Source organism: Myxocyprinus asiaticus, chromosome 28, assembly GCF_019703515.2.
Source record: "Myxocyprinus asiaticus isolate MX2 ecotype Aquarium Trade chromosome 28, UBuf_Myxa_2, whole genome shotgun sequence".
Taxonomy (NCBI): Eukaryota; Metazoa; Chordata; class Actinopteri; order Cypriniformes; family Catostomidae; genus Myxocyprinus; species Myxocyprinus asiaticus.
In genome coordinates, this window is record NC_059371.1 from 41196223 (window position 1) to 41220473 (window position 24251).

The 24251-nt window shown below is 40.0% G+C and overlaps 1 protein-coding gene across 1 annotated transcript in view; it reads left to right on the plus strand.

The window, feature by feature from the left end:
* LOC127418646 (zinc finger protein 260-like) overlaps positions 1–3720 on the plus strand; it is a 35902-nt gene extending 32182 nt beyond the window's left edge. The window contains exon 5 of the mRNA XM_051659310.1: positions 264–3720. Within this exon, the coding sequence (XP_051515270.1) occupies positions 264–895 (632 nt within the window). The 3' untranslated portion in view covers positions 896–3720. The remainder of the gene's footprint in view (positions 1–263) is intronic.
* The last annotated feature ends 20531 nt before the right edge of the window (positions 3721–24251 follow it).

The following is a 24251-nucleotide window of genomic DNA, read 5'->3' on the forward strand; positions in this document are numbered from 1 at the left end:
AGAGAAACCTTACACATGCCATCAGTGTGGAAAAAGTTTTGCATCTGCTACCATATTCAAAAATCATCTCCGCTGTCACTCTAGAGAAAAAACATTTGAATGTGATGAATGTGGTAAAACATTTTTTCTGGCAAAGTACCTTAATCAACACCTGAAAACTCACACAAATGAGAAGTCTTACAAGTGTTCTTTTTGTGAAAAGAGTTTTGCATATCTGTCCTATTTTAAACAGCACCAGAACATACATTCTGGTGTGGGAGTTCATATGTGCTTTGAATGTGGGAAAACCTTTACTACAGCCGGCCACTTGAAACAGCACCAAAGAATTCATACTGGAGAAAAACCTTACAAGTGCTCACACTGTGGAAAGTGTTTCACTCTTACAGAACACCTGAAAAGACACAAGAGAACTCATACTGGAGAAAAACCATACAAGTGCTCACACTGTGAAAAGTGTTTCACTCTTCCAGAGTACCTGAAAAGACACACGAGAATCCATAATGGAGAAAAACCGTACAAGTGCTCACACTGCGGAATGAGTTTCACTCTACCAGACAAACTGAAAAGACACACGAGAATCCATAATGGAGAAAAACCATACAAGTGCTCACACTGTGGAAAGACTTTCACTCAGTCACAAAGCCTGAAAACACACGAGAGAATCCATACTGGAGTGAAACCATACAAATGCTCACACTGTGGAAAGTGTTTCACTCAGTCAATACACCTGAAAACTCATGAGAGAATTCATACTCGAGTGAAAACATACCACTGCTATTCATGTGGGGAAAGTTTCAGTGCGGCAAGTACTATACAGAAACATGTAACAAAGAATTGCTCAAGTTGTCACAGTGAGCAAAAATCATCCTCATGTCCAACGATATCAAGTAAATAGTTTGAAATTCAGATAAACTCAGATTTCTCCCAAAAGAGCAGCATCATTTAAAGCCCTATTCGGAGGGAACTAGTTTTTCCTGAGGAGGTAAGGGAAATCCGTGTTTCACAGACTTGATTTTAATCCCATCTGAATCTGACAAGTCTGTTTTTCTCACACAACCTCTGTAAAAATTTCAGAGCAAATCACCTAATGTGGACGTTTCTCCAAAAAGTAAGATCTTTGTCCCCATGTGCACTTGCAAACTGTAGTCTGGCTTTTTTTATGGTGGTTTTGGAGCAGTGGCTTCTTCCTTGCCGAGCAGCCTTTCAGGTTATGTTGATATAGGACTCGTTTTACTGTGGATATAGATACTTGTCTGCCTGTTTCCTCCAGCATCTTCACAAGGTCCTTTGCTGTTGTTCTGGAATTGATTTGCACTTTTTGCACCAAATTATGTTCATCTCTAGGATACAAAATGCGTCTCCTTCCTGAGCGGTATGATGGCTGCGTGGTCCCATGGTGTTTATACTTGCGCACTGTTGTTTGTACAGATGAACGTGGTACCTTCAGGCATTTGGAAATTGCTCCCAAGGATGAACTAGAATTGTGGAGGTCCAAAAAAAAATTTCTGGGGTCTTGGCTGATTTCTTTTGATTTTCCCATGATGTCAAGCAAAGAGGCACTGAGTTTGAAGGTAGGCCTTAAAATACATCCACAGGTACACCTACGATTGACTGAAATTAGCCAATTAGCCTGTCAGAAGCTAACTAGCTAATTGCCTAAATGCTTGACATAATTTTCTGGAATTTTCCAAGCTGCTTAAAGGAATTAACTTAGTGTATGTAAACTTCTGACCCACTGGAACTGTGAGATAGTCAATTAAAAGTGGAACAATCTGTCTGTAAACAATAGTTTCATGCACAAATTAAATGTCCTAAATGACTTGCCAAAACTATAGTTTGCCAATATGAAATCTGTGGAGTTTTAATGACTTAAACCTGAGTGTATGTAAACTTCTGATTTCAACTAAGTCTTTTATTCAAGTCGTAAATAAGTTGCATACATTTGTATTGTTTGGACATAAAGTTTTCAAAGGTGTGGGTTTCAAATTATGAGGGGATGGGAAGTAATGTGGGCTCATTTTAAACAATGGAAGGATGTGTTGTTTTTTTTTAAATGGATGTACTTAAATACGCCTTGTACGAGTTAATATCTTTAGAGAAAGATGGGGAGACTATGGAATATTTTTATTTAATCATTCAGTTAATCCATTATTGATAATTGAATTAATATGTATGAAATATGCAATGATCTAAAAATGACTGTGTAATCAATGTACTATGAATAACTGCATTATGAATGTTATTCAATATGTTAAATATTTAATCATTCATTTATTGATTTAATTATTTACTCAGTTTAATAATCAAGGTGCAAAACAATGGGAAAATTACAGCCTCTTTCTATCAAACTTTGTATGACACAAAGGAAGACCTGTGTGAGGATACTAAAAGGATAATTTAATGAGCAGAACTGGTGTCCAAAAAAGCCTGATGATATATGCTTGTTAATTAGTGCTAAAAATGACATGAAAAGCATGTAAACTTTATATGACTTTAAGGGAAATGTGTGTGGATGACTTAAGGTCAGAGACAGGAACTGCCTGGTGTCCAAAAAAGGCAGATGATGTATGTGCGCTAATTAATGCTAGAAATGAGATGAAACAAGTATGTGGGCAGACATAAAACTCTCCATTTTTAGGAATATGTGTAACCAACGACTGTAATAAGGGAAATCATTTAATATACTAATCACATTAATGCAGGAAGTAAGGATTGTTAGTCAATCTAAAATATGTAACCATATGAAGTGATTACAGTGTGTTTTATACATAGAAAATGAAATAGTCATGCTTTTGCCATCATTGAAGCAAGTTGAGGTCAAAGGTGTCCAGCTAGAAGGGAAGCGAAGATGAAACTAGGGAGGCATAAGATGATTTAATTGGATGAAGAGGCCATCACTCAAAGAGTTATGGGGAGCAGAAACTATAAAAATGTATGATTCTGAAGTGTAATTTTAGATGCTCCATGGACCACCTCGGCTTTGTTATTTTCATAATAATGTCTGTTTTTGGAATCAGAACTTTGCACCTTCGATAAATGTTTGACTCGACTGAGCTTCTATGGCTGTTGTGGGAAATCTGCCATGACAAAACTGATTTGACACCAATCTCCATTTGAAATTTTACTTTCCTATGTCTGATAACAAAAATAACTAATAAATTGACAGATTCTTGGCAAGTAAATTTGTATTTGGCTCCGTGACTTCACAACGGGGTAAAAGATATATTTAAAGTCTTCAATGTTCATCAACACCCAATTGTTCCTCCTAGTGATGAAGACTAGTAGCAGCAAGTTAAGAGTGTGCATTGCCACTATACTGCTTTTCCTGCAATGTCAGGTCGAATTTCCAACTGTCTTTGAACCACTGAAATATTAGAGAATTTGTAAAGCAAAATGGGCTCTTTATCACCCATCAGATAATAATGATGAAAAAAAGAATATTTTGAATGTGAATATTTTTAAATGAAGTTTTGTGCAAAATGTATTCAGTTGAAATATTCATAGCATAAATATACATTAATGTTAGTGTAGCTCCAAAAAATGCAAGCCCTGTTAATTCAATGTAGGGTTGTTGTTTTTTTTGTCTTTTTCTTATTTTTATTTTCTTCTTAAAGGATTTTTAAATGAACTTGTGTCTTTTATTTTCTTTATAATTTCAATGTAAAGCACTTTGAATTACCACTGTGTATGAAATGCGCTATATAAATAAACTTGCTTAGTGCAATTCAGCATGCTTATTTGTATCAAAGCAATTTGTCATTAGTACAGTTCCATAGAATATAACAATCTCTAATTACAGCAGAATTTAAATGCAGAAGAACACTATATTACATTTGTGTAATCAGATTGATTTATTTTTTTATTTTATTTATATATATATATATATATATATATATATATATATATATATATATATATATATATATATATATATTCAGATTCTTATTATTAGTGGTGTCTGCTAGGGAAAGTGTCGTTATCACTATCCATACTTTGGGAACCAAGTCATATCTAGAGACCAGAATATCAATAGTAAGACGCTAACAACCAACACCCTAGCAACTGCCCGACAACACCATAGTATCATGCTGGGGAGTTTTGTACTGGTAAGCACCATTAATATTTGCTTCAGAAAATGTTGAAATGAAACTGATAGGTGTGATGATCAGTGGAGTTGAGTTTTTACATTTATCATTATTACATGGGCTAAAATATGGAAAGAGTGTTTGAGTGAAAGACTGACCAGTGAAAGAGTAGACATGAGAGCTGGACTCCACATCATAAAAGGAGACCAGACCCTCCTCATTATCCACAAACACACACAGTGAAAGCTGAGGATTATCAGGCTTTATATTCATTCTCATTCCTCAGAATCACAGTCCAGAATCCATTCACTGGAGTCGCTGTGATCTCTCCCTTCCTGTTAATGGATTCTCTGGCCACTCCTAAATCCCAGTCAGTCTTTCCCTTCACCTGCACCTCAAAATAAAATCTGCCTGAGCTGATCATTTTTCATTTATTTTCAATCAATTTAATGCATCTTAGTCCCCCCAAACTAAAGTCCCCCCAGTGAATATCTGCCATTTCCACCACTGAATATATGTTGCATAAAGCTGTTACAATGTCTGGTAATATTCCTTCTTTCAGGAAAATGAAACCAAACACAAAGTACACATTTATATTTATACCAACTCAGAAACAGTTATTTTGTTTAACAGAGCTGTTCTTGTGTGCAGGTGTTGTGTCGAAGTCTGTTTCCCCGTCAGATTCTGTTTCTCCCTAGCCCCGCCCCCGTCCTAACGGCGAAGGAAGCCCGCATTCACAAAAAGCTCGCCCCGAGATGCTGTGCTCGTACCCCTGAGGTACTACAGAGAGCGCAAAGGCTCAAAACTAGAGTTTTGAGCGAGTTTTATCTGTAGAATGCTGTATTCTAGAAGTGAAAGGCAAATTGCTTGACTGTCTAGTTATATTTTGAAAATGGGGTAACAGAACCTATGTTTGTTGCGTTTTTTATGTCTTTATGAACACAACCACCTACTGTTCTTTCTATCAATAAATAATATAATATCTGTGAGAGTTTTCGTTTTGAATGTTGTAGACTTTTGGAATAAATGTGTGCTCACTCACATAACTGTGATTTTATAGGCTAAATATGCGACCACTCTCACAAGGCACAATAGGTTCTGGGAACGTGACGTCAGCAAAGCAATGCATGTTGGGACTTTAGGATATGGAAACAGTGGTGGATACTATGTTGTATTGGAAATAGATGGTATAGTTTGTATTATACAGATAAAATGCGTAACAATGGTGCATGCTTGTTGTGTAATTAACTGCCATGATCGCACTCACGACCGGCGTGGAAACCGTATTTCAAATGGAGTGTGATTTTTCAGCTTTCCCGCCTGGAAACAACACGTTGGTACTCAGGTCTCCGAGTTAACAAAAGCGGTGTTGCATGGCATGGGTAGCAGCAGAAAAACATCACCTTCAACAACATTCCCCGACACATATTTGTTTGTTTAACTGTTTTTGTTGTTACCACTAGCAATGCAAACATGGCGTAGAGTTGTTGCTACACCGCTAACTTTGCACTAGTAACTGGCTGCATAGCTACATAACTAATCAAATAAATTCGTTTTTTTCAAATTAAATTTCTTTTTAGGCAAACCAGCCTATGAAATGCTAGAGTGTGATCCTGACTGGGTACCATCATTACATCTCGGGCACACAAAAGTTAAAGCAACGCAGCAAGCTGTCACAGGAACTAACGCTGCACCTGCACCACTTGATCTAGCTGGCCAGAGACCGGAGATGGATGAAGCTGCAACACCAGATGGTGCTTCACAGATGGATGACACTGGTTCAAAAGACAACATTGCAAAACAGCAGGAATGTCTTTTTTGTAGCTGCAGGCGTGCCGAAATTAACCGCTTGTTTAAGGAGAATAGGAGACTCTCTCAAAAGAAGATGGATGAGGATTTTTTAAAAGATGATGACGTGAAGGTCAGGTACTACACTGGGCTTCCATGTTTTGCGGTTCTGATGGGTGTGCTGACACAGCTTCTTCCCTGCCTGCCACAGACCGGCCAAAAACTTTCACCTTTTCAGATGCTCCTCTCAACTCTGATGCGCCTGAGGCTGAATCTGCCGTGCGGTACCTCGTTAAGATCATTGGACCACACTTTGTGTTCATACGGATCGAGCCCGTTGATTATCTTGATTTTTTATAAGTACCGCAACTTTGCTTCCTTGCTGAGCTTTTCTCTATATAGAATCTTGCACTTGGTCTTCGTTCGGTCCATTATGTTTTTTTGTTTTTTTTTCCTGTTTATTATCACTGATAACTGATGAGCGTGTCCTAAAACATGGCGGCAACTACCCAGAATGCAATGCAAAGTGACATAGTTTCCCAAGCTCTATACCTGGACATATTGATCATATTTCACTTTTTCCCCTTAGCCAAGCTTTTTTTTTTTTTTTTTAAATGCAATTGCGTGATTTGCCCACAAGAGAGCTCCATTGTCCACTTTAGTTCAGCTGTTTGGAGTAAACTAAATCTGATGGTTTTCTGTCCCAACAAGTACACTCTCACCACAATTTACTGAGAAAAGTTCAAAACAAATTGTAGATAAAAAAAAAAAAAATAATATCACACAAGTTTTTAGGTTTTATATTTGTCTTAAAACCACCCCCATTATAGTGGGGGGAATGCATCCTGACAGCTGAAAACGTTACTGTCAGATACTGTTCCCCTGTGTTCAATAAGAAAGCAAGCACATACATGTGTCAAATTCATACTGCTGACTTGTTTCCCCACAACAGATAAGTCCTGTGATTTGTAGCCTGCTATACCTAAATTTGTCTATTATAGCAGGGGGAATGCATCCTGACAGCTGAGAACCCTAAACGAGGCATGGGTAAAGTTGAAAAACTGGAAAAGCAGCAGAAATGTATGTAAATAATGCTGTGGATGCATATCCAAACTCTTCATTAACTCTACCTCTTGTCCTTCAAGGCAAATGGATCCAGACATTTGCAGCGAAATTCTTAATTATCTATCATAGGGTAGCTTCACAGAAGGTGCTATATATATTTTATTTGTAATATTTCTTTAATTCCCACATTTTTAATGGTATATTGTTTTCTTAATTTTTTGTTTTTGTTTTTGTTAATGTGTTAAATATTGTCCATTTTGCCATTTAGTTTTGTATTTACTAAAATTTGTAGTGATATATAACAAATTATCACCATCTATAGCTTTTGTGAAAAAAATTTATACAGCAAGGCAAGCTGCTACCATGCTGGTTTCAACTAAAGTGAGCTGTATTGTATATTCTAAAAGTATGCACAATTTATTTTTTTAATGATATTTCAGTATTCCATGTAATACCTGTGTGAGCTTTCTTTCTTATTGAACACAGGGGGAACAGTATCTGACAGTAATGTTTTCAGCTGTCAGGATGTGTCCCCCCTGCTATAATAGACAAATTTAGGTATAGCAGGCTACAAATCACAGGACTTATCTGTTGTGGGGAAACAAGTCAGCAGTATGAATTTGACACATGTATGTGCTTGCTTTCTTATTGAACACAGGGGGAACAGTATGTGACAGTAACATTTTCAGCTGTCAGGATGCATTCCCCTCACTATAATGGGGGTAGTTTTAAGACAAAGATAAAACCTAAAAACTTGTGATATATATATATTTTTTTTATCTACAATTTGTTTTGACCTTTTCTCAATAAATTGTGGTGAAAGTGTACTTGTTGAGACAGAAAACCATCAGATTTAGTTTACTAGAAATATGATCAATATGTCCAGGTATTGTGCCTTGTGAGAGTGGTCGCATATTTAGCCTATAAAATCACAGTTATGTGAGTGAGCACACATTTATTCCAAAAGTCTATAACATTCAAAATGAAAACTCTCACAGATATTATATTATTTATTGATAGAATAACAGTAGGTGGTTGTGTTCATAAAGACATAAAAAATGCAACAAACATAAGTTCTGTTACCCCATTTTCAAAATATAACTAGACAGTCATGAAATTTGCCTTTCACTTCTAGAATACAGCATTCTACAGATCTCTAGTTTTAAAACTCTAGTTTTGAGCCTTAGCGCTCTCCGTAGTACCTCAGTGGTAGGAGCACAGCATCTCGGGGGCGAGCTTTTTGAGAATGCGCGCTTCCTTCGCCGTTAGGACGGGGGCGGGGCTAGGGAGAAACCGAATTCAACGGGGAAACAGACTTCGACACAACTCCTGCACTAAAAGCTAAATGTTTTTCATTTTGGTTCGTTCTAAGCAAAAACAGTATTTTTTTTTTGTTCCAGTTCAGAAGGTTGATCAGGGTTTTAGAAAGTAATTAGTAATAAGTAATGCAATTACTTTTCAGACAGATTAATTAGTACAGTAACCTAATTGCACTGTAGATGTAATTAGTAGTTAGTAATTAATTACTTTTTTAGAGTAACTTACCCAACACTGAGTTTAACCAGTACTTTTCCACACACTTTTGTGTATGAAAATAAAATATCAATATTTTATTTTCCCCAACCACCTAAGCCAAGTTATTTGTTTTATAGATTTAGCATGTTTAGAGAACACCCTGGGATTTTCAGTGTGGATTTTTAGTGAGTTTGGCCATGCTAAGTTCCTCTATAGAAACTTCTATAGAAATGTATGACATTTCAATTCAGCACATCTAATACAATAGTTTTTTTTTTTATAAAATCAATTATCATGTTTTTTATACACCAAAAACTATATTGACATTTGCTGTCTCAGGAGGTTATAATAAAATGGCCTCATAATAGCTTGTAATATAAAACCATGAGATCTTTATAATGACAGAGCAAGCTGCATATGTAAAAATAACTAGCTGTTCACACTTTAATATCTTAAAATATTCTGTCAGTATTTTCAAAGGTTTTTTTTTGTTTTGTTTTTGTGGTGGGCATGGATGTAATGATGATTAAGAGATATACCTCAAAACCCTGTTGTATGACATTTTATAAACACATTTTCAACACGATTTTTATATTAAATATTGTAAAAAAAAAAAAAAAAAAAAATTATCACACATTGCTTCAATTCCATAAATACTCAATTTGAATTATCAGTAGCAATATAAAGGTTATTGTTACTTTTACTCTATCAAAATCAGAAAAGATTTCACATCAAAAAGATAAGTGCATCACAACACGAAGGCAGCCATTTTGGAAATGAAATTACAAGGTCTTCTACTTCCAGAAGAGCACAGAATCTTTCACCAGGAGACAGTATACATCTAGTACACTGCATACAACAGGTTTATCAAGCAAAGTTTTTATCATGTTGATGATATAGAGGCTTTTTATGATACAAGCGCAGTTAAAGAGTGGCTAAATATATATTTTTTTTATTAGAAATGGAGGAAAAGGGGCTCTTTAAGACAGCTGGGGGCTGTCACAGGGCCTTGTCTAGGCTTTGGAGCCCACATAATTAAGCATCCATAATTCACCTATGATTGACAGGTGAAGATGATAGCAGGTGTACAGCTCTTCTGCAATTACAGCTACAGTACTGTTAATAATCATATACAAATACCAGAGACTGCATGGAAATAATAGACAAATCATATATTTTTGTAATCGTCTATTTATTTACAATAAGTCTCAGCAGTCCACTGATTTGTTTTATGCTTGATACATAATTGATCCTACTATGGTATGGGGAAGTCCCTGTCGTGTGGGCACTGAGGTAGGCATGATGTCATAACTTCATCTTTATCTTCACCATATTTGGAATGAACTTGTGCACCTTCTAGCTTCGTGGAGGTTTGGAAATCACCATATGAAACAATTACAGCATGTCAGCGGATCATATTGCATAATTTAGTGGAAAATGGACATAAATAATAATTCTTTATGAAGTAAATATGAGAATATATAAACATTTCCATAAATGTGCACACTGGTGGACTAAATGTTCTATTGGATGTTGTTCACTGAAGCCTGCTAGGGACAACTCAAAAGGAATTTACATCACTGAATAGGTACATGCGTCTTTATAACAGTTTCATTTTCATAACTCTCGCTTTGATATTTTGACATAAATTAAGAAATTACTCAGACAGTAACATTTCTATTGTGAAACATCTACTAAATATCAAAGCTGAAGTATTAGACATTTCTTATGATTTATAGTATGTCATGGTTAAATAAGAACTGAATGTTAATAGCATACAGTTAATGTAAACAATACCGATCGTAAGATCGCCAGCGATCCCTGCCAGTGAGCTACTTAATCTTAATTAATACTTAATTACTGCAGCAGGCAGTAATGCCAAGCAGGTTTAGACATTTACCTGTGCATCTGAGCTATTCATTCATGTACAGTCAATACTCTATACATTAGTGGACTTGCTAAGGAAATGCACAGCGTTTTAATGTAATTGACAATGTTACATTACAGATAGTAATGCTTCATTTCCTATTTAAGCATAATTTTCTGTAAAGCTTCTTTGAAATGATGTGAAAAGTGCTATAAAAATGACTTGACTTAATGTACTCTTTTAAGCAACCACATGGCCAGTCTGTTATCTTAATTGATTTTTGCAAATTAAACAGTAAGAAAATAGACACATTTTCATCCATATACGAGGTTTACCAATACTGGACTTTGCAGATACCGAAAACTATGAAAAAGAAAGCCATTGAAATTTAGCCTTGTTAATCAAGTTTTTAAATACATCCTATATATTCATTCACAAGCTGAACGTTTTGGTTTAATTCACCAGATTAATTTTTTATTATTATTCACCAGATGAAATTAAACACACAATGTATGTGCTAATGAGGCACGTGTACATTTACTCATATTTTTCTTTCCATGCCCTCGTTTCAATTTAGAACACTTGATTATCTAATCAAAATGAGAAAATATGCTTTAAAGTGAGGATAAATTATGGATGAATACAGTGAATGAGGACCAAGGCCATAACCATGTCTTGAACATTGGGTGGGGGACCAAACCATTTTGAAGGGTGGGGAGTCACGGGTGTCGAAGTCATAAAAACAATGGTACTATTTGGTCCTGAGTAAAAATGTTAAATGCAATAAAGGCCTGAGTACGGTGACGCCATGGGAGGGGTAGATGTGTGAGAGACAGCTCTGTGCACTTTGCTAATTTTTAAAATTATTTTCATGATATAATCCGGTGAAATTCGATACACCCAGTTACACATTTACTGTTTGAGGTAAACATGCAAAGAAGTCAAAATCATCAGGCTCTGGAGACATTAAAAGACACTTACGGGTTCAAGATGAAAGCCCAGACCGGGGACTCGATTTGGATGGTGCGGCGGGAGAAGGAATCCAGCATCAACTCTCCAACATGTCGGTGATGTTGACGAAGGTACTTGCGGACTTGGAGGATCTCGCTGTAATACGTCGATCGATTACGGCGATGGAAAAAAAATTCTCTGTGCTAGTCACAAGAGTGACAGATGTTGAAAAACGAATCGATTATTTGGAGTCATCAGAGAGGGAATTAGCTGCTAATCCGCCTGCGACCAAAGTTGATTTTGAACGTATTCTTGAAAAGCTTGAAGATCTTGAGAATAGAAGCCACAGGAATAACATTCGAATTGTTGGAATTCCTGAGCATGAGGAGGGCAGAGATATGGCGAAATTCCTTGACAAGCTTTTCCCGAGTCTGCTCGACATAACAGGCCACAAGCTGGAAATCGTGCGAGCTCACAGAGTCCCAGCTTACAGATCTGCTGAGGGAGGAAGGCCCCAATCGATTCTGGCCAAATTTTTGAGATCATCCGATAAAGATCTCGTGTTGCGCCAGGCGAGGAGCAAAGGAAAGCTTTCTTGGCAGAATTAAAATATTTTCTTGTTCCCGGACTTTGCGAACTCGACGAGAGAAACCTGATAGGTTTAAGGAATGCAAGAAACTCTTACATCAGCGGAAGATCACTTTTTGCTCTGATGTTTCCAGCCAGACTGAGAATAAACACCAAGGACGGCAGCAAAGTATTTACATGTCCCAATCAGGCAATGTCTTTTATTGAAACAATGGGTGAGTAACCATTGGGTGTTTTTCTTGTGAGTGGATTGACTCACTGTACATACTCTGGCTTTCGGAGGAAGCTGGGCACCATTTTTGTTTCCTTTTGCTTAGCTCCACCGAGTGGCTGGAGTTTGTTTTGTTTTGTGGATTAACACTTTTCCTTAAAGAAACTTTTGCATTGACGGAAGATCACTTTTACAATGAATGAATGACCGCAAAATATCTTCATGCCCACACAAAGGATGTCTTTTATAAAGTTGGCTGACTGTGTAAATCATGTGAAATACTTTTATGCGGCCTCCAAGTGAATTGGCTCTTGACCATCTGAGGAACCGGGATGCCTGTTTCGTTTCCTTTTGTGCTAGTTCCGCCTTGCGGTTGGAGCTTGTTTTTTTAAATAACATTACCTCGGGACAGTTTTGGATGAATCTGTCAGTTCCTTGTGCTTATGCCTCCTGTTGGCTGGAGTATGATTTGTGGAGTATTTTCGTGGGACATTGGAATGATTATGTCATCTGTTGCACTCATCAGCTGGCTCACTGAAGTTCCCTATCTGTCACTCACTCGACGTTGTGTCGATGTAGTGACACTAGGGGTCACTCTTGGAAGCCCGAGGCACCTTTGGTCTTTGAAATTGGCGAGTGATATTTGCATGCCACTCCCCCGGACATACGGGTATAAAAGGAGCTGGCGTGCAACCACTCATTCGGATTTTCTCTTCGGAGCCGAACGGTCGATGTCTACTGAGCTGACTGTTCATTCACATCTGCTGGATCTGACGGCGCATTTCAGCGGCTTCTCCCGCCTCTGCACTCTTGCACTGCAGAGAACGCCCCCTGGGCGCTTCGGCAGAAAAAAGAGAGTATATTTTCCTGAAAGAGTATACACACACGGAACATCTTTTTAAAGACGCGTCTTTTTAAAGATGCCTTTCCATTTGTGTGTTATTCCTGGTTGCGGTCGTTACCTCTCAACTTCAGATGGTCACGATCGCTGTCTTTCGTGTCTGGGCGCGACCCACATGGAGGCAGCGTTCGTGGATGGTTCATGTTCTCACTGTGAGAACATGACCATGGCAATGTTGCGGTCCCCAGCGGCTCCCCGCCTCGGTCCTTCTACCTATGGGTTTGAGGCCAGCACGGCTAGCACTGGGGGCGATTTGGGGACCCCAATGGGAACGCCTCCGCCAGGTATCCCCCCGCGGACCTCCCATTCCCCAGTACGCTCATCTGCCCCGATTGGGCTTCCGGATGAGTCCGCCGGCTCGTCTCATGGCGAGTTCAACCTCTTGTTCGGAGCCCGCGAAGCTGATGAGCTCTTGAGCGCAGCATCGGAGAGCGGGCTCGTCCAGTTGGACACAGAAGCCTCAGCTGGGCTCCCCCCTTCAGGGACAATTGCCCAGTCACAGGCTGATGCGGAGATGACGGACATGCTTTCCCGGGCGGCTGCGAGCGTCGGGCTAGAGTGGAACCCTCCGCTCTCCCCTGAACCCTCGCGACTCGATGATTGGCTCCTGGGCTCACGGCGCTGCTCAAAGCAGCCACGCCCCGCTCCAGTGCCTTTCTTCCCGGAAGTGCACGAGGAGCTGACAAAGTCATGGGAGGCACCTTTTACTGCCGGTCCTGATTTCTCAGTTCCCCCGCCCTCACTACCCTCAATGGCTATTCCCCCGGTGGATAAGGCGCTCGCGGTGCACTTATGCCCGCAGAGCACCACCACCTGGCGCGGACGCCCAAAGCTCCCGTCCGAGCCATGTAGGTTCACGTCGTCCCTGACGGCCGAAGCCTACAGTGCTGCTGGACAAGCCGCCTCTGCTCTGCACGCCATGGCTCTCCTGCAGGCCCACCAAGCCAAGGTGCTAAAAGAACTGCATGAGGGTAGTCCGCTCCAGATCTGATGCAGGAACTGCGCTCGGTGACCGACCTCGCTCTCCGAGCGACGAAGGTCATGGCGCGGACTCTTGGGCAGACGATGTCCACATTAGTGGTCCAGGAGCCCCACCTTTGGCTCAACCTGATCGAGATGGGTGAGGCCGACAAGACACGGTTCCTTGCTGCCCCTATCTCCCAGGCTGGCCTATTCGGCAACACAGTCGAGGACTTTGCCCAGCAGTTCTCGACGGTGAAGCAGCAGACGGAGGCTATCCAGCATATCCTGCCCCGGCGCGGCTCAAGATCCCGCACCCTGTCTGCTCATCGCCAAGGGCGTCCCCCTGCGGTAACAAAATATCAGTGTGTTACTGCATGGTAACAAACATCATAAAAATCATAAAAGACGAAAAAAGATGCAGCTGAAATTTATCTAAGCAAAACTGTAACATTTCAATCAGATGCTTCTCATCTGTAGAAGATCTGTGAAGTTTTTGTGCTTGTATATGTGTTTGCTTTTTCAAATATTCTGACCGGACGGTTATTTCCTTTTAAAGTCCCATGTGACCAGCACAGTTTAATTGATTAACACTGCTGTCCGAGATGCATTCAGGACGGATTAGTGTTTCACACCTCAATGCGATGCGGTCATATGCATTTTGACTGCCTCCGTATGTGGTTTCAGTGAACCGATAACAAAAAGTTCTGGACCCCATTTCCACCTGTATTTAGTGCAGACCACTTGTGATTGGATCACCATCTTAAGATCAGGTGGAATTGGGTCATTAATACAATTTTGAACATGGCCAAACTTCACCACAACAGGTGATTTTAGTAAATTACACTTCTTAGATGATGCAGTTCTTTTGGAAGAAATTCCATCTTTGGGATTATCTGAATTTTCACCTATTTCCTTGAAGCATTGTAACTGAAGAAGGACTTCTCTCTGTGATTACTTTGGGCAACACCTTTTCATATGAGAAACTACATCACTTGCTGTGCTAAAACTCCTCCCACATGAAAAGCACTGTATGCTTTCTCTCCAGTATGAATTCTCTCGTGTGTTTTCAGGTGTTGTGACTGAGTGAAACTCTTCTCACAGTGTGAGCACTTGAAAGGTTTCTGTAGAGCCGAGGAGGGTGAGGCCGGGCTGGAATGACGCACGCCCAGTCCCTAATCAGCCTGATGGGGCACGCAAGGGATAAAGGCGACCGGGGACGACAGTTTGAGAGAGAGAGAGAGAATTACAGGCAGTTGCCCTGCATGTGTTTGTGTGTTTTTTGGTTAAGTTGTTCATTAAACTATTATTTATATTCTCAAGCCGGTTATCGCCTCCTCCTTTCTATGAAACCCCCTTTACACTGGTGCCGAAACCCAGTAAGGAGGAGGAATGCCCGTCGCAGAGTCCTTGACACTGCCGTCCACCCAGGGGAGCGCCGCTGCCATCCACCAGGGGACGGAGTAGCCCGGCCACCCAGACGCGGGGAATGGCCGCCGTCCGCGAGGCGAGTGGACTGGACTCCCCGACCGCCTGGAGCGATGGAGCCGCTGCCAGGGGCGGAGGAGTGCCCTGCCATCCCCCAGAAATGCGGAGGGGTCGAAAAAAGACCGCCGTCCGTGAGGGGAGGAGGGAAGTGACTCCCCGACCGCCTGGAGCAGTAGGGCTACTGCCAGGGGTGGAGGAGTGTCCCCACGGGTCGCCGGGAATGCGGAGGGGCGTTCTGTCTGCTGGGGGTCGGAGGTCTGACTCCGGTCCGCCCGGGGAAGAGCTGCTGCCATCCACCTGAGAGGGTGAAGGAGTGATTGAGGACCACGTGACGGCGCATCAGAGAACCGGTGAGTGAGTTTATTTTTCTCTCTCTCTCTCTCTGTCGCTCTGTGTTGGCCTTTCCCTCGCCTATTTTGTTTTGTTGTTTTTTCCCCTCCTGTCTCCTCCCAGGTCGAGGAAGGCGGGGATGACCCGCCGGCAGTTGTGGCACAAGGCACCCCCCGGAGAGGAAGAGGGGATGTACGTCATGCTGGGGGCCTAACACCTGTTTCTAATTCCAGTGAGCATGGGGAGAGCGGCATAAAAGCAGCCACACAACCAGCAGAGGAGAGAGAGAGAGCCTGGGTCCAGAAAGTTATTGTTGTGAAGCTGAAGAGACAATTGTCAACTAAGAATTTATTATTGTGAAGCTGAAGAGAATAGTGTGTGAAGCTGTGAGTGCTGAAAAGTGGTCGTTAGAATCCTTACCTGTGAGTGGAGCAACCTGCCTCCCGTGTCCTCCTTATCGACCGCACACACACACACACACACACACACACATATATATATATACACACACACACACACACACACACACACACAAATAATAATAATAGATATTTACTTATCAGTGTAATGACTCCCCTGCTCTTACTTGGGCCAGCACTAAAGTAAACATGTCCACCCCATATCTTCCCAAATTTTCAGCTTCCTGCGGGGAAATATGCGTTTCTTGAAGAAAAACTATATCATATTTCTTACGTTTAAGACAATAAATAACCTTCCTTCTTTTATGGGGTGCCTCAACCCATTCACATTTCACATGGTGAGAGACAATCCACTCATATTAACATTTGACATATAAGAAAAAATAGATTGTGTGTCAAAACTAAAATTATAAAGACCACATTCCAAAATTAGTACAACAATTAACCCCAGAACTTTCCCCAGAACAAAACAAACAGAAAAAAGAAAAAGGTGCCCATTAACCCCGCGCACGACAGCACCAACTTGTGTCCATCCCTCTAAACTCAAACAGTCCATGTATGCCTACGAGAGCCCCTGCGACACTTTTGTTGTCAGATTGCTCAAGTCCGGTGCTTCTATACAAAAATTTGTAAGACAGAATTACGCAACAGAAGATAATCTAAAAAAACAAACTCCAGCCCATCAGCGGAATAAATAACCAAACAAAAAAATATGTAGATTCATCCACTTAATTTTCTCAAAGGTGTGTTCCTCCACAAAACAAGTTCCAGCCACTAGCAGAACCAGCACAAAAACACAAAAACAAAAAAAACAGGCCGTTCAGTTCTCCAGGCAGTCAAATTCACTCCAATGTCCTGCAAGAAATATTCAACAAAACCAATTCCAGCCAACAGGAGGCATAAGCACCCAAAACGAGCAGATTCATCCACAAGCTGTCCCGAAGAAACTATATTACACAAAACAAACTCCAGCCGCTTGGCGGAACCAGCACAAAATGAAACGAAAAAGGCACTCAGCTTCCTCAAACAGTCGAGTGTATGTTTAATGAGTCGGTCCACTAGGCAGCAACATTCACCAAAAGGCTTACTCACTCCATTGATTTTATGAAAGACAGTGCTTGCTGTGGGCATGTAAATTATCTACGTCCATTCTTAGTATCTATTCTCAGTTTGGCCAGGAACATCAGAGCAAAAGCGACCTTCTGTTGATATAAGAGTTTCTTGCATTCCTTGAATTGTTCACGTTTCTCTCTTGTCGAATTCGCAAAGTCTGGGAACAAGAAAATGCTGTGGTTCTTCCAAGAATGCTTTCCTTTGTTCCTTGCCTCACATAACACGAGATCTTTATCAGATGATCTCAGAAATTTGGCCAGAATTGATCGGGGCCTGTCTCCCTCAGCCAATCTGCGAGCCAGGGACTTCCAGCTTATGGCCTGTTATGTTGAGAGGACTCTGGAAGAGCCTTCCTCAGGCTCAGGAATTCCAACAATTCGGACGTTGTTTCACCAATTACGATTCTCCAAATCCTCCAGTTTTCCCAAACTCGTTGCAAGTCTGTCTTGCTCGCTAGTGGATTAGCAGCTAATTCCCTGTCCAATGACTCCTGATAATCGATCCATTTTACGACATCCGACAATCTTGAAACCAACTCGGAGAATTTAATCTCCATGGAAGTAACCAATCCATGTATTACAGCCAAATCCTCTAAGTCTGCAACAGCCTTCATCAGCATTGCCGACACTTTAATCAATTCACGCCAGATTTCTTTCAGTTCACCGTCCGAATTGAATCCGGGGCTTCCGGCCTGCCGCTGCAGGGAATCAGCTTGAGCATGTAAGTCTCCAGAGCCTGAGGATTTTGAATTTTTTGACATATTGTCTTCCTAGAACAGTTAAGAATCAGGGTGTATCAGATCTCACCAGTTTATGACACAAATAGCATTAAAACTAGCAAAGTGCGTAGAGCTTGCCGCTCACACGTCCACTCCTCGCACAGCGCCACGTGACTCATGTATTACGATTTCTTAAATTATTTTAAATTTATATATTAGCTGTGCTAACAAGTAATCTATCTATCTATCGTTTTAGCATATTAAGCTAAACGTTTCTATTTAAAATGAATTAAATTGTTTTGTTTGTTTTATCAGGGAGACAATTTAAAAATCGTCTGTCTCAGGAATCACAGTTTGTAAGAGCTGATTTTTATCCCCATTCCTAATATTAATTTGTGATTTTTGCTGTGCAAAATGTATATATTTATACCAGTAATTATGACTGATAGCTGCATTTCATGACGATAGTAATTTAGATTGAGTGTGAACCAATCACAGAAAGTCTGAAAGAAAGTTTGGAAGAACATGAGTGTGAGTATGTGGTAGGGCTGTCAAATAAATTGTTTAATTTGAATATTGGTCAAATGTAAGAAAAAAAAAGCACATTTGAATGCTAAAACTGTGTATTCAGATTTTGGATGTGTGCCAAGCACTGACGATGACTTCAGATCGATCGTACTAGTGCGTTTACATAGAAAAACAAATTTATGGTTGCAGAAGCGTTCGGTGTGAACAGCCCCTTACAGTTGGTGGAGGTACTTGGCCGTTGCAGCTTGCTCTCTTATAAGCGTCTCTCAGATTAAGCAGTGAGTTTTTTTAAGTGCTTTAGCAGGAAAGGAGTTCAACTTGGAAATGTGTGTTTCGAGATCCTTGCGTTCGGTTCCATTCTGTTGTGTTCCATTCTGTTGTGTTCCATCTGTTGTGTTCCATCTGTTGAACAGCCCCTGGTCTGGGCTTATAATCTGAGCCACTTCACCACCGAGTTCAGCTGAATACCTCTGCTATCTGGGAATATTGCTACTAGGGATGGGAACGAGTACTCGGACGTGGCAGCAATTATCAATCATGAAAATGATGATCGATGGTGATCATGCATGATGTGACTTCTCACTTCATTCGAAATTCAGTGACAATTACCTGACAACTAAACACAAACATGTCAAAGAGGGAGCTTATTTTTAATTTTGAGATGGCTTACGTTGTGATTTTGAGGGATACATTGATTGTCAGAGACGTCTCATAGCAACCAAACTGATATATTAAGCTGCAATGCTACCATTACGTTAATCAAAAGAGAGTGTAATTAACTGTGTTTTGAATGTTTTATTATCATTTAATGTAAGAACTTTGACTCATTAATGGATATTATTTAATAAAAGTGAATGTTTGTGACTGACTGTAAACCTCCCTGCCCTGGGTGATGTAACACACACCTGCATCTCGACGAAATGGGAGCTGAAGATTTCCGCACAAGTTTCAAAGATAGAAGTCCGATATGGTGTCATTCCAATACACTTTCCCCAGTTGAAAGGTGGAAATTCCGACTCTCTGAGTTGAATGGAACGCTTCATGAATCAACACAGCAACAACAAAATGGAGCATCGCAGCTTTCCCCACAGGAGCGAACACTTGGGGACACACACACACACACACACACACACCAAGTGTGTGGCAGTGGACTCAGCGTGCTGTGAGTGTTTCAAACAGCTAGACAGAGCACAGCTAAATGGAACAGAATGCAGCGTCTTCAAAACTGAACTTCAGCTTAACACGCATATTAAAACGCGATGGTTATGGTGTCTCCTGTTAAGCCAGCTGTGATTTGAAAATAGACAGTTCAGACAGTCACTAAAAAAACTGGTATGAGCTTACCAAGATGACTATGGTAACCTGAAGGAAGAACAGCCAGATGTGCGTTGTGCACATACTTTCATTGAGTTGAGCAGCGAATCTTCACATTATGACAAAATATGATGCATTATATTTTTATTATGCAATCTTTTGTACATTTTGAAACAGATTATTTTATAACAGCCTATAATAATGAATAGAGGTTACGCTGGAACAAGACCTTTAATATAAAAATTACAACCTATGCAATGCCACTGAAAACCAAAGTGACATGTTTCAGAGAATTTTTTATTTTTTTTTAAACTTAGAATAACTTAACTGCATAAGTGTGCACACCCTTTTATAATTGGGTATGTGGCTGTGTTCAGAATCAACCAGTCATCAAACTCATGTGAAATAGTACACACCTGTCTTCACCTGAAGTGACTCTGACTAACTCCAAATAAATCTCAGCTGTTCTTGTAGGATTTTTCTGACATCTCCTTGGTTGCATGCTACTACAAGAGCCATGGGCCACAAAGAGCTTACAAAGCATCAACGGGATCTTATTGTTGAAAGGTATCGCTCAGGTGAGGGCTACAATTTTTTTTTCCAAGGGATTAGATATACCATTGAACACAGTGAAGACAGTCATCAACAAGTGGAGATAGTATGGCACAACAGTGACATTATCAAGAACAGGACGTCCCTGCAAAATTGATGAGAAGACAAATAGAAAACTGGTCAGGGAGGCTGTCAAGAAGCTTACAGCAACATTAAATGAGCTGCAGCTCTTTCTGGCAAGTACTGGTCGCTCCCTACATGTGACAATTATCTCCCGTATTCTTCATCTGTCTAGACTATTGGGCAGGGTGGCAAGACACAAGCCTTTTCTGATGAAGCACATCAGCAAAAGAACACCATACCCACGTTGAGGCATGGTGGTGGCAGCATCATGCTTTGGGGCTGCTTTTCTTCAGCTGGTACTGGGGCTTTAGTGAAGGTGGAGGGAATCATGAATACCTCCATGTACTAGTCAATTTTGGCACAGAACCTTCTGGCGTCTGCTAGAAAGCTGAAAATGAAGAGATCTTTCACCTTTCAGCATGACAATGATCCAAAGCACACATCCAAATCCAAAAAAGAATGGCTTCAGCAAAAAAAAGATTAATGTTTTGGAATGGCCCAGCCAGAGCCCAGACCTGAATCCTATAGAAAATCTGTGGGGGGACCTGAAGAGGGCCGTACACAGGAGATGCCCTCGCAATTTGACAGATCTGGAATGTTTTTGCAAAGAAGAGTGGAAAAATATTCCCAAGTCAAGATGTGCCAAGCTAAAAGACTCTTATCCAAACAGACTGAGTGCTGTAATAAAATCAAAGGGTGCTTCAACTAAGTATTAGTTCAGGGATGTGCACACTCATGCAATTAGGTTATTCTAAATTTTTAATTTTTTTCACTTTTTGAGTCACTTTTTAGTTTTCAGTGGCATTGCATAGATTGCAATTTTTACATTAAAGGTGCAAAAATTCAGATATGATTTATCTTTGTTTAATTTTTTACATTAAAAAAACCTGCTGTTTTAACAGGGGTGTGTAGACATTTTATATCCTGTACTGTATACAGTAATGTACATGGCATTGCTCCTCGTGTACTCAGTAATTAGTCAGAGTACCTGAGTAGACAAAATAACCAAAATGCCCATCTCTAATTGCTACCCTCCATACAACTGTACTGAATAAAAAAACAATGTGGTATTTCACTGTTGTTATGAAGCTTGAGTCAAGGGAGTATACTGTGGCATTAGTGCAAGTGTAACACCATATGTACTGTATATTGAAGCATTTACCCCTCATTTTTCTTTTGACTTAACATTTGAAAATATGGACCAACTAAAACTCTTTTAGTTTATTTTATGCATATTAGTTGAAAATGGAATGCTGTTTTTTAACAGCCAGGAATGTTCTTTGCAATAATATAATGGTGTTGTATGGTTTATGTCAGGGGTTTTCAAAGTGTGGGGCACGCCTCCCAAGGGGGGTGCTAGAGCATGTCAGGGGAGGCGCAGAGAGAGTGGTAAAAAAACATTAAATAATTAATATACACTACCGGTCAAAAGTTTTGAAACACTTGACTGAAATATTTCTCATGATCTTAAAAACCTTTTGTTCTGAAGGCGTATGCTTAAATGTTTGAAATTAATTTTGTAGACAAAAATATAATTGGGCCAACATTAATTTATTTCATTATAGATCTAAAATTTAATTAAAAAAAAAAAAAAGTTTTTGAAATTGATGACTTGGACCAAATAATAAAGAAAAGCAGCCAATAAGTGCCCAACATAGATGGGAACTCCTTCAATACTGTTTAAAAAGCATCCCAGGGTGATACCTCAAGAAGTTGGTTGAGAAAATGTCAAGAGTACATGTCTGCAAATTCTAGGCAAAGGGTGACTACTTTGAAGATGCTAAAATATAACACAGTTTTGATTTATTTTGGATTTTGTTTACTCACAACATAATTCCCATAGTTCCATTTATGTTATTCCATAGTTTTGATGACTTTACTATTATTCTAAAATGTGAAAAAAAAAAAAAAAAATTAGAATAAAGAATGAAAAATTATAACAAAGAAGTGTTTCAAAACTTTTGGCCGGTAGTGTATGTATATATATATATTGAGTTTAACTATTATATTTAAATATAATTTAAACAATTCTGAAAATAATAAGCAAAAATTATTTATAAAGAATCTTTGTGAAGGTTCTCTGATATTTGTCAAGCCTGCCAACATAGCAGACGTGACTTATTACAATGGAGCTGTTTCTGAGACCACCAATTTGAATCCTTCAGTTTTAGGGGTCAAACCCAAAAGACGTCGATACGATGAGCAGTATTTAAGTTTAGGATTTACATGGATAGGATCAGTTGATGCCACATGACCTTTATGTGTCATTTGTCAGGAGACTTTAGCTAATGACAGCTGAGGATCGACAAATCCACTGATGTGGCCAGCAGCGCACAGCTGTTAACATATGTGAGGTACGTAGGGTTGCCACCCGTCCCATAAAATACGGGATTGTCCCGTACTTAAAGATTAAATTATGTGTCCTGTATCGAATCAATAAGGGAAGCGATTTGTCCCATATTTAAGCTGGTCAGATGGCACCACGGTGAAATCGTTCCAGATAGCTAATTTAACATTGATATAAATTGGAAATTTTGGAAGACCCATTTGCGACCAAGCTTTAACTTCCTGGCTGATGTCTTGAGATGTTGCTTCAATATATCCTCATAATTTTCCTTCCTCATGATGCCATCTATTTTGGGAAGTGCACCAGTACCTCCTGCAGCAAAGCACCCCAACAACATGATGCTGCCATCCCATGCTTCACATTGGGATGGTGTTCTTCGGCTTGCAAACCTCACCCTTTTTCCTCCAAACATATCGATGGTCATTATGGCCAAAAAGTTATATTTTTGTTTCATCATTGACATTTCTCCAAAAAGTAAGATCTTTGTCCCCATTTGCACTTGCAATCTGTAGTCTGGATTTTTTATGGCGGTTTTGGAGCAGTGGCTTCTTCCTTGCTGGGCAGCCTTTCAGATTATGTCGATATAGACTTGTTTACTGTGAATATAGATACTTGTCTACCTGTTTCCTCCAGCATCTTCACAAGGTCCTTTGCTGTTGTTCTGGGATTGATTTGCACTTTTCACACCAAACTATGTTCATCTCTAGGAGACAGAATGCATCTCCTTCCTGAGTGGTATGATGGCTGCATGGTCCCATGGTGTTTATACTTCCATACTATTGTTTGTACAGATGTACATGGTACCTTCAGGTGTTTGGAAATTGCTCCCAAGGATGAACTAGACTTGTGGTTCACAATTTGTTTTCTGAGGTCTTGGCTGATTTCTTTTGATTTTCCCATGATGTCAAGCAAAGAGGCACTTAGTTTGAAGGTAGGCCTTAAAATACATCCAAAGGTACACCTCCAATTCAGTACACCTCCTATCAGAAGCTAACTTGCTAATTGTCTAAAAATGGGCAGAAATGGCATCATGACGTTCCATGCACAATGACACACTTGCATCAGCGTAAAGAAGCAACAGTGGTGAACGGAGAAACACCTGTGAAACGACATCAATAAAAGCATCCAAACGTTGCTTTTGATCCATGCCAAGTGCCAGGAAAGTGTGTACATGTCTGAAATCAGCAGAAATGGTGCCAGATTTGACTTTCACAGACATTTAAACATTTTATTCACGATTCATCTCCATACGCCGGCCAGTCAGACGTGTGATCGGCGAGCACACACACCCAGCGGAATATCACCGTAAACATCTCTCATTCAGGAGTTACAAATGTTTGTGTTGTTTACTGGTCTGATTCGGTCACTATATTACTAAACGTCTGTGA